Source organism: Scardinius erythrophthalmus, assembly GCF_964197995.2.
Source record: "Scardinius erythrophthalmus genome assembly, chromosome: 13".
Taxonomy (NCBI): domain Eukaryota; kingdom Metazoa; phylum Chordata; class Actinopteri; order Cypriniformes; family Leuciscidae; genus Scardinius; species Scardinius erythrophthalmus.
In genome coordinates, this window is record NC_138233.1 from 18410984 (window position 1) to 18423201 (window position 12218).

The 12218-nt window shown below is 37.3% G+C and overlaps 1 protein-coding gene across 1 annotated transcript in view; it reads right to left on the reverse strand.

The window, feature by feature from the left end:
* Positions 1–3287: 3287 nt before the first annotated feature.
* The window catches only part of rnf145a (ring finger protein 145a), a 28405-nt gene continuing 19474 nt past the window's right edge, over positions 3288–12218 (reverse strand). The window contains exons 5-11 of the mRNA XM_081383605.1: positions 10072–10307; positions 9792–9967; positions 9463–9603; positions 8591–8773; positions 8352–8499; positions 6732–7088; positions 3288–4674 (exon numbers count right to left, since the gene is read on the reverse strand). Of these exons, the coding sequence (XP_081239731.1) occupies positions 4360–4674; positions 6732–7088; positions 8352–8499; positions 8591–8773; positions 9463–9603; positions 9792–9967; positions 10072–10307 (1556 nt within the window). The 3' untranslated portion in view covers positions 3288–4359. The remainder of the gene's footprint in view (positions 4675–6731; positions 7089–8351; positions 8500–8590; positions 8774–9462; positions 9604–9791; positions 9968–10071; positions 10308–12218) is intronic.

The window sequence follows — 12218 nt, forward strand, 5'->3', positions numbered from 1 at the left end:
AAACAAAGTTCTTGTTACGTTCTTGTTTTTTTTTTTTTTTTGAAAAAAGAAAAAGAAAAGCATGTGAACTACAGTGGGCTACAACTTAAAAAAATAGACTATATAGGCTTTTTTCGCGTCAAGGTCAGAGTGCAAGAAAGCAGCTCGATAATAATCGTGTTCATTAATGTACCATTTATATGAAATAGTTAGGATTACCTATTACCTTTGATTACCTATCGATTAGTCTACCTTGTTGTGATCCATCTCAGCTCAACATTAGGCCTATGCCATTTAGACTAATTGACAAATAAGAGTCTCAGTTGGTGGTGATTATGACAACTAAAATGTGTGCATATTTTGTATATACAATAACGACAAAAACAATTGTTGGTTTGTGGAAAAGAAAAGAAATCGATTCCAGAGTTTCGGACTTCTCAGAGGATCGGACACAGGAGGCGCGCGATTAATCGTTGACAGCCCAACATTGCCATCTTGTGGCCACACGGGGAAACACGTTTGGAAGAAAAAAAAATGAGTGAAGTAATAATAATCTAAAATTATTTACTACTCGCTCGTGTCATTCCAAACCAGTATGACTTTCTTTCTTCCTTCAGTGAAACACAAAAAGAGACGTGAGGCAGAAGGACCGAGAGTCACTAGGCTATTCATAATTTGTATTGCATTTTTTTATGGTGAATGCTGACTGAAAAAATCATAAAGTAACAGATTTGTCATTTTTGCCTAAACTGTCATTTTAACGTAACAGATATTTAATTAGACATACCTAAATTGTGATTACTTTTGAATAAATGTACATTAGCCTATAACAAAATCCTTATCAAGATACAGGTTTGAAGAGAGAGAGAGAGAGAGAGAGAGAGAGAGAGAGAGAGAGAGAGAGAGAGAGAGAGAGAGAGAGAGAGAGAGAGAGAATATACTTTGTGACACTTGACCTTAACATGGCTTTCCTGCTGAATGACAACAAAATGTCCCACAATGACAAGGATTTTGGATATTGCCATCTTTGTGGTGACATTTTGTCCCCATATCGTAGGGTTTACCAGGCCACACACACACACACAAACCAAAATGAGAGGATGAGAAACTCACACTGGTGTGGACCCGTGAAAACAGCATAATTTATATTCTTGTTCCGTGAGAAAAAGTACCTAGGGAATATCTGGCCTTTCCAAAATGACCGAGTGCTTTGTTCCTGCTTTTCACATGTATTTTTTTTTTTTTGTACTTTTTTTCTCCATTATACACAAAGGTCAGAGTTCAAGGCTAACTTTGATCAGAAATATGGAGACGGGTTAAAGGGTAGCGCTCTTTGATTTGCTAATGTTTCCTCCATTCTCTCTTCCTACTCCTCACGCAAAGGGAGTTAAGTGCTCACACAGGAAAAGCGGATAAACGCTCTCATCTGCCTGCACTATAGACACCTCACACTGCAGTTACATGTGTGTATGCCATCACTTCAAACTCGTACTGACGCATTTCCAAATGCATAATATACAGTTAAAGAGTTACAGCAAAAGAACAGCAATGACCAGAGGTGGACAAAGTACACAACTTCCTTGAGTGAAAGTACAGACTACTGGTCTACTACTGGTCAAATATTACTCCGTTACAAGTAAAAGTTGTAAAGACCGATTTTTAGTACAGAAGAACTCGTTTTTAAAAGTACTTAAGTATCAAAAGTAAAAAGTAGGCCTAAATGCCAATGCATTGTTTTATTGTTGCATTGTTGTATGTAGCTTAATACTTCAAGTATGTATCTATGCCTGCCTACCCTCATATCAATATCAAATGTATATCCAGAACACAGTTCCAGTAGTGGGATTGAATGTTAGATTGAATAAGTGCACTCAATAACGTCCACCCAAATGGCTGTTCCCTCAAATAGTGCCCTATTTAATTTTTTTTGGCTTTCTGACGTCAACCCGACTTTCATTTCCAACCAAAATGCAAACAAAATCATCCCGACTGACGATACTTTCTACTAAGGACCTTGACCAAAATGTAGCGGAGTAAAAAGTACGATATTTGTCTTTCAAATGTAGCCTAGTGAAGTTAAAGTAAAAAGTTCCCAGAAAAAAATAATACTCAAGTAAAATACAGATACTCAAAAAAATGACTTATAGGCCTACAGTACCTACTCAAGTAAATGTACTTTGTTACTGTCCACCTATATGACTATGACGACTGTACAGATTAGGGTCGTGCAGTAACTCTTCAAGGGGGGAAAAGACAACAAGTCTTCAGACCTCTGAAAGATGGTGAGTGGTCAGGAAATGAGTGCATATCCTGTCTGTGTCTCTTCATCAGATGTTTTGATGGTTTCCGCAGTCTGACATTACCTCAGTACTCAGGTGTGGGTCTGTTTGATTCATCACAGGTGGGTTTAAGAGCCCTGTAGGACTTATTACACTTCAGAAAAGCCCTGAGAAAGAAAGCCAGGACAAATGTTTCATATGTTAGGTTTGGATTTTTTCGGACGTTCCGGTTCACATTCATATTTTACTTAATTCAGCTGCAATTGAAACAAAACACAATTTCCATGCAGAATAAAAAGCAAAGGAGGATAAATTGAGAATGCTACTCATAGGCCTATCATTCTCACCAATTTTATTTAGATTTGATTTTAAATGGAAAAATATAACAGCTTTTTTTTTAAACAATCAGGTGATCAAAGCTGACATGTCCTATATTCAAAAACTGAAGTGGTCAAAATAATATACGAAGTTGTTAGTCATTTTATGGCCAATAACTGTTAAATAACCAAAATTAAAATTCTTTTTATTTTTATTCTGTCTAAACGAAACACTACAAATTCAATTTAGGCATCACAACATTTTTTTATGTAAATTCTGAAAATGGATATTCATATATTTTTTACAAGATTTGCTAACGGTAACATTAAATATCATAAGTATCAATCAATAAATTATTATCATCACCACAGGTGAGAGCCCAGTCTTTTACAGTGAACGTGATTTCACAAAGTATGTTCCAGGATCAACAATGTTTATACTGGAACAACATTCCAATCAACCAATCAGATTTGAGGGATAAGTTTACAGTATGTCAAGTTTAGGTTTGCAACAAGGGTTATGGGGCTTCTGCACAACTCTTATCCCCCTATCATTTCCCTCTGATTTTAGGGAGAAGTTATGGGAAGGGATAGCACTACTTTTTCAGACAGGAATGATGTTCAAGGATTAACAAAATATATTGATCCAGGAAAGAGGTGAATGTCTTTTTACAGCTCAGAAAGGCACAGTGAAAGAAAGCCAGAACAAATGTTTCATACATTAGGGTTGGATTTATTCTGACATTCAAGTTCACGTTCAGACTTCAGGCATATTTTACAGAATTCAGCTGCAATTCAAACAAAAGTATAGCTTTCACATAACTTCATTCCACGTTTATGCTGTATACGAATATACTTTCCATTCTCGTTCAGATTAGTTTTTTAAAAGAAAAAATATCTGTAACAGATTTAAAAACTGTGGTGTTCCACATAAACAGATTTAAAGCCAAATGTCATTCATTTAGTGAGCCATATTAAACATATTAACTTAAACGGCATTCGCAAAGTGTGCTCATACATTCTCTAATGTATTCATGTTCACAAATGCGCTAAATGCCAAATACTGTCGAGAATGAATTTGACTCTAAAACCATCACCAGTGCTGATCCACAGCCAAAGGCACTTCCCACTATCACCACTAGAGGCGTAGCGATCATATGAGCCTGAGGCCACTTCATGACACTCGGTGCTGCTTAACACTGTACTTTTTCATATCAAAACTCTACCACATATATATGTGTACATGGGTATATATTTCATATATAACTTGATCCAATGCATACACACCAAAATATTTGGTATCAGACAAGACAAACTTTGGAGGATTGCTTTATGTTACATTAGTGCAAATGCAGTGGCATATACTGTATATTTATATATTTTTTTCTCTCTCAAGAAAACAAAAAAAGAGATGGGCTACTGCTATTGGATGCTGAGAGCATGCTAGTGCCAACAGAGCATCACAGCCCTATATTCAAGGGTCACACGATCACATTCAGGTTGGTGTTTGCTGGAGATTGTAGTTTCATAATCAAGGGTGGGGAAGAGCTGGTGTTTGGGAAGATCCAGATGTGTGAGGGGTGAAATGATTCTTTTCACCTCTGGATTCTGTGACGGTTTGGATGAGAGGGGGACTGTAGAGGGGTTTTTGATTGTATGGGTGTCCAAGGAGCATTCAGTGTGCGTAACCGTCACAGAAAGCTGACGGTCTCCCGTCGGACATTCTGCTGCAACACAAGTCTTTAGGCCAGCACTGTGTGAGTTAGGTTTGGCTCGAGGCAGGTTTAGGACTGGGAGGAGGAGGAGCAGGCAGGAGAGGCAGCGTCCTCTTTTAGCCCAGCTGCAAGGTCTGACGCTGGAGTGTGAGTGGAGTCGTCTTGCTGGGGAACCTGGAGGCTTGAGTCTGACTCTAGATGCTGTGGAGGATCCAGATCCAAGGTCTCTTGTGGTGGGGCGTCCTGTGTGGAAGAGGCGGACTGTGATGAGCCTTTCAGCTGGTTGTGGCAAAGAGGGCAGGTCTCCTGCACATACAACCACTTCTTCAAGCAGCCAGCATGGAAGAGGTGACTGCAGGGGGTGATCACAGCTGACGTCATGTCCTAGATTAAAAAACAGAAAAGGTTAGATCTTAAAAAAAAATTGTGCTGCCAAATTGATTAATCGCATCTAATATAAAAGTTTGTTTGCATTATATAGGCTGCGTGTATATATTATAAAAGTGTGTGTGTGCGCATACCTGTGTACACATACATATATATATATATATATAAAAAATATACTGATAATCATTTTGTTAAATAGCAATATTATAATGTACAATATTAAAAATGTACATTCATTTTGAGATATATGTTAAAACAAATTATAATCATTATTATTTATTCTTATCATCACTATTATTTTTATAATAATGGAAAATTACATAATTAATATTATTATTAGTAGAAGTATCATCACATTATCACCTTCGCTCCACATCGTGCCTAACAACGGCCCTTAGCGGTTCTAAATTCACTGTAAACCACGGCTTCACAAGGCTTATTGCTTTAGTCAGTACAGTGTATTAAAACAACTCCCAGTAACAACGGGGTGAAAGAGGTGCCTAACGCATTATACTTAATCTTGTTCTAGTGGACTGTGTACGAAATATCCAGCCTACTGCTGAGTTTTTCGAGAATGTACAAATGCTCTACAATTTTTTTTCTGGTTCAGTGGTCCATGACATTTTCAAGAAAAAACAGAGGGAGCTTGAACCATCTGAACAGCCAGTCGAGTTGAAGAAACTTAGTGAAACACGTTGGGCATGTCAGCACTCTGCATTGTGGGCAAAAAATAATAATTCACTCCCTGCCATTCTGGCCACTTTGCAGGATGTTCGAGTGCAAAACAGATGCCAGGGCAATGCAGGGGCTTATCGACCAACAATTTGTTTTGCGCCTCATTTTATATGAGGACATTTTCCGGATCACCAAATTTGCTTCAGACCAGCTGCAGTCACCCAATCTGGACATCTCATCAGCAAGTGATCTGATCCAATCTGTCGTCACAGCACTATCTGAAAAACGCTCTGAGGAATATTGGAGCGATATATGCAAATGAACTGTGTGCCAAGGTTGGCCTAGCATCAGGGAGCATATCACCACAAAGGAGAGATGCCCGACAACAAAGCCAAGTTTTTGGTTTTTATCAAGTTGTTGACAGACTGGTCAGTGAATTGACGAGACGCTTCTCTAAAGATGCCATCGATGTGATGATGGGGGTCTCAGCTCTCAGCCCACAACACAAGTCATTCTTAGACAAGAAGTGTCTATTGCCCATGGCACAGTTTTATGGCATCACTGAAGAAAATTTAAACGCAGAGATGCACCAAGTCCAGCGTTTACTTGAAAGAAAAACAAAACAAGGACACTCGATTAAAAACACTTCTGAATTGCTGTTACTTATGGAACCATATAAAGATGCGTTTATGGACTTGCACAAACTCATCTTGATATCCCTGACACTTCCTGTGACATCTGTGTCACGTGAGAGCTCTTTTTCCCGTCTCCGACGCTTGAAAACATATCTGAGAAGCAACTGTGTGGATGCCCGAAACAGCGACTTTGCACTTTTGGCCATAAATACACGAAGAGCGAAGGCTCTGGATGTTCAGCGAATCATTGATGCATTTTCCGTCAACCACAACAACCGTCGCACTGTCCTGGTTTGAGACTGTTAATAGTAAGTGATCATTATCACCAATTTGGTGCTCTGGGTGCTTTTTGATGGCATAATATTGCCTTTGACTGAAATTCTGAAATGTTGTTCAATGAATGTCAATATGCAAAAATCTTTATATATATATATATATATATATATATACACACACACAGTATATAATTAATCGCGATTAATTGAATTGACAGCACTAAAAAATATACTGATAATCATTTTTGTTAAATAGCAATATATATAAAATTGCACAGCTCCCCATGTCAATGATCTAGCACCCCCTTAGCACCTGCGTTAAAAATGATCTGGCGCCGCCCCTGCTTAGAGGACTGTATTAACAAGAGCGATGCACCCTAAATGAACCCACCATCACTCTACCACAGAAATAGACAAGGAATGGACCTCGACATCCATCACAAACACAAATCGTCACATCCACACACACCTGGTAGCAGATGGAACAGATGTCATTGTGTAGTTGGAGTTGTTGGTGAGAAGCTGTTGGCAGGCTCTTGATCTTGTTGACAGCATCTCTGCGGAGCAGGAAACTCTGCCAGCCCAGCTGGGCCCTCAGCCACACGTTATAGTAAGAATGGATGAGCACGATGGTAGAGCCCATCACGGTCCACTCCCCAAACACAGTCTCGGACACACCATACGCGACCACGCACAGCGCAACCAGGAACTCCAGCAGCCGGTAGGTGCCGTTCACCCAGTAGATGACATCATCCATGTTCTCCACCGGAGCCTTGCGGAGCTCCTCCACCATGAAGAGGATGTAGATCAGCAGTGTTCCCAGCACCTGGCAGTGAAAGAGTTCAAAACAGAGGGACAACAGATGAATTTCACATTACACAAAAAAAAACTCCCATAATGGTCAACTGTAATAGACTTTTCAGGGTTTATGACCAGAGAGCAGGGACTTGCTCAGTGGATGGCTGACGATGGCGCTCCAATTAAACAAATACTTAATATAAACATAAAATTATTTATTTATTTATTAATATTTGTTATTAATAAATGTTATTGGAAATATTATTATCAGTAAAAATGCAAATGCCAAATTATTACTATCTTATTATTAAATGTTACTAAATAACACAAAATATAAAAAAATATATAATTATACATAATTATTATTAAATGCATGCAAAATAGCTGTTGGTTGACTAAAATTCTATAAATAAAGGAATAATGTAAATAAAATGAATATAAATCAAAATACGGATACGAATTAAAAAAATATATTATTCTGTTTATTAGCCTGGCTGTTATATCATTCAAACACAACTCATGACTTCACTTGCAGAGATTCCTTTAATATAATTTTGCATTTTACCACTGTTGGTACTGACGTCATATATATATATATTTTTTTTTTCAAAATGAAATTGTCGAACATTCTTTTAGATTCATCCCCCCACATATAGGATGCAAAGATTATCTAAAACCAGAGTCCTTTCTTTAAGAATAAACTATGTTTAATCTCTATACTATGATAAGGTTAGCGGAAAACAAGAACATCATCTAAAAGAAACTGGAAGGTTTACTTTATATAGGGAATATTAGAAAACATCATTAGAAAGCTGAAAAGAAATCATATTATACTCTTCATGGTGTAGTGTCTTCTATTAGAACTGCTAAGGTTACCAAAATCCTTTGAAATCTTCAAAATTGTTTGTCAAGATTACATTGAAATAACATGTCATAGCAGGAATAAAATTTGAAAATAATGGCATCATTTTGTCTTGCTAATGTGCATGTGACTGGAACTTTTAACCCAACAGCAGAACTTCCTACAGCAACATATTGCATGTTTCAATTACTCCCATATCATTTTCTGAGTGTTTCTGACAGGTTTTTAAGGTTAAAAAACGCAAGTAACAGGTCAGTGAAAAAAAAAAGGGTCTAGAGAGAACTCTTTTAACTTGAGCGCCATGCTTTTAGAATGCAGTGTCAGTGATGCGGCAAAATACATCAGACGCAAACGCAATGGTCAAACGTAGAAAAACAATGGAAAAGCAATGCAGTGGAAAAAGCTTTCTGATGGCGTGTTTTTGAGTACCTGTAGTGAGGTCAGAATGCTGGAGGAGATGATGATAAGCAGCCAAAAGTCCATGTGAAAGAACTGACATATCATGTAGGACATGTAGGCCGGGAACACCAGCAGGAACAAGCACAGGCTAACCGCACGGAAATGCTTCCATAAACTCCTGTTGGTAATGATGATTATGAAATAATCAGAATACTGAATTACAACGTCCACTTGCATAATACATGACTTCAACCTTCATAGTTATGTACTTGTCTCTGGAGGCTCCCAGTGCCAACACTATGGGATCAGCTATCTCCAGCATGGACTGCAGGATGGAGGCCACTACAATGAAGAGGATGATGCTGAGGAGGAAGGCTCTGTGGATGACCTTTAGCTCGATCAGTCCAGTCTGAACAGCAAGGATCAAAAGAGTGATTCCCTCCGTCATGCCCCTAATAGAGAGATGAGGAATTGATGGACTTCTGTGAGTTCAATGATCAATTAAGTGATAAAAAGGTGCCATAATGAATCAAATATAGACGCCATGCCAAACTGCTTAGCAGGGTTATCATAAAGGTGTAGTTTAATTGGGGGACAGAGTGGCAGCTTAATTAGAGGTACAAAGCGTGAAGAAAAGTAAAGCTCATTTACCGAGATTAGAGGGAAGTTCAAATCCTGAATTTTGGGATCAGTAAGATTTATTATAAAGATTTATATTTCAAATAAATGCAGTTCATTTGAACTTTCTATTTATCCATGAATATCACATCCAAAAAGTAAAACATATTAAGCAGCATAACTGTTTTCAACATTGATAACAAGAAATGTTTCTTGAGCACCAAATCAGCATATTAGAATGATTTCATAAGAGACATCCTTCAAAAACATAAATTATAATTATTAAATAATAACAATTATATTATTATTATTATTATTAATAATAATAAAACATATAATTTTATTATTAAACCAAACAAAATGGCAACTGACACTCAATGCTCATCATGCACATTCCTTACATGGAAAAGAAAACCTTTACTCTTTTTATAAAAAACTTGCTTAGTTTTCTTTTCTTTTTTCTTTTTTTTTCATGAGAAAAAAGTTCTGAGGAACAAGAGGGTATATGAAGGGTACATGATACCTGTGCATGGTGTTGTCATTCATGAAAGCCCTGTAGCCCTGCAGGTAGAACTTGCAAAGAGTGAGCACTCCCAAAGCAACAAAGGACACGGTGAAGACCAGACCCAGCAGAGAGTACGGAGTACAACAGCACTCTGCAATACTGGAGAGCATTTACAATTTAAGTTGCTGTGTACCTTCGTGAGACCAAAATTAAACATTTACATTTACTAACACTTTATCAAATCAAAACTTTATAATGGAAAAAACTCAGGGACTCTCATATATATCTTATTCATCTAATTATTATGCTCAGGATTTATGAGCAGAGCAGCCTGAACTTCCACTCACCTGGTGAGAAAAAGGAAGAGCAGCCTCTCTCTAGACGTGGGCTGGTCTCGTGTGCTAAAATATGTGTAGATTTGCAGAGCAAACAGAACCAGCCAGAAACACATGAACAACACAGGCAGAACCAACTGATTCCACAGAGACATCCCAAGAGCCAGCAACCCATAAACCTCCACCACCTAAAAGAATGAGCCAGAGAAGATCTTAATTCTTGACATTCTCAAGTCTGCCCTAAAACTCACTCTTTAAGCCTCTACTGTTCCCTAGAAAGGCACCGTCTAACCTGTGCAAGCTCCCGGTATGCTGTCTTGGCCAGGTTAAATGGCACCAGCAGGTTGGAGGCCAAGAAGTAGATGACTTCCAGGCCTGTGAAAATCATGGCAAAGCGATTGACGAAAACAATGGTCTCCAAAGGGACCAGGCACAGCCTGGCCACCAGAGGAAGCAAGTGCGCTGAGAACAGCCAAATGCGCTTGGTCTGCATCACACAGGAGCATAAGGTACACACCACCAGCTGGCCTATTCAAACATACACAGAGAAAGAAAAAACATCGTTTTCATAATAGAATTGAAGATATAGGCATTTTGGTAATAATAAGATTACTAATGATACCACACTGCAATATGGTACATTAAAGCAAAGCAAAGCACCTGAATCTGAGCTGTGTGTTCCCTACTGTACTCACTGACGTTAATGAATGCATCTGTTCTTGCTGGAGTTAATTAGGCCCTACAGAATTCAGAGGAATGGCTGAAGGATTCAGTAGCACTCAAGAACTCAATGAACACACTAGTGATAGAGCAAGCAGTAAACTCAAGGGTGAATCTCACCAACAAATGCTAGGCTTATATATCACCACACAATGAAAATGGAATTTTTTTTACATTTTTTTTTTGTTGGTTGAATAAAGAAAATTAAGCCAATTAAATACCTATTAAATCCCATTCTAATTACTGTAATGCAGTACGAAAATCACCCTGTCTGTCTGATTCTGTACATAATGTTTATTTCTAGAAAAATCAGCAAAATTTTAATTCAGTACAGCAATGGAATAATATATTCCTAGTACCTTACCCACACTAATGTAAACCTAGGATTAAAGATGATGTACTTTATAATTATCTTTATTTAACATGACAGTAGGCTACACTGAAGAAAATAAAAAGTTACTTTGGACCAACTTATAAAATGATGTTGTTCTCAAATTATATTCATGGTTTGGAATTCAAACCTTATTATATATATATTTTAGACGCAAGTAAAAATGTTACTTACAGTAAGGGGTGAAAATATATATATATATTTTTTTGCTTTTTACAACTTAATTTCACCATAAACAAAAGCTAAATTAGCTATAACATGAAAGTTTAACTGAAGATAAAACTAAAAACATTTGTTAGTCAATGTTTAATTCAGTTAAGACAGGATAAATAAAGACAGGAATATTCTCTTCAAAATACCTTAAATGTATATTTTAATGTCTTTTAAAAAATATGCTTCATCTTTTGTTATGTGCTAACAGAAAAATACCAAAATAAACAAATAAATAACTGAACAAAACAGGTTTGCACTGGTAACAATGATTTTCATTTAAGCCAATATAAAAATGCACTTTAATATACTGTGCAGAAAATTTTTAGGACATATTAAGGAAGGTATAATCTGTTTAATTGTAATGAAAATAACGCAAAAATCATAATGATCTAAAAACAGATTGACATGAACTAACAATGAAAAAGTATATTGATCTTAGTTAATGTTAATTTCAACACTTACCAATACATTATTACATTTTAGTTACAATTATTGGTACCACTTTACAATACATTTGTTAACATTAGATAACTATAAGAGTTAACATGAACTAGGGGTGTGCGATATGACGATTTTTGATCGTGGACGATTAAAATGTCTCCACGATCTGCTTTTGAAAAAATATCGTAGAATCGTGCATTAGCCTATCTGTTCTGGCGCCTCTGTCCCAACATACTGAACAACGCGACGTATATTCACATAAAATGTTAACACAGCGGAACGGGACACTGCAGTTCACAAAAGTTCATTATTTGCATGTGCTTTAATGCCTTGTCGGTTAAACATTTAATTAGCGTGCTGATGCGCTGTTCTAACGCATGCATTTCTCAGCGCGTAGCCTACATGTGAAGCTCACACACATGCACAACGCCTGTCTACCAGCGCCTGGATACTGGACTAGTTAAGTTATCTTCCGACACTTATTGTGCTTATACTGTTAAATACACACAAAGGTTTACATAAACAAAGTCGGTTATGTCTAAACTGAAAGTAAACTTGAGAAAACTGAGAGAAAATCTGCTTGTCAAATGCGTGTATATTAAACGCGTCGCGCGCAACTCTTAAAGAGACAGTAGTAATAGTAAACAGACACGCTGCCGCTTGTCTTTAAAGGG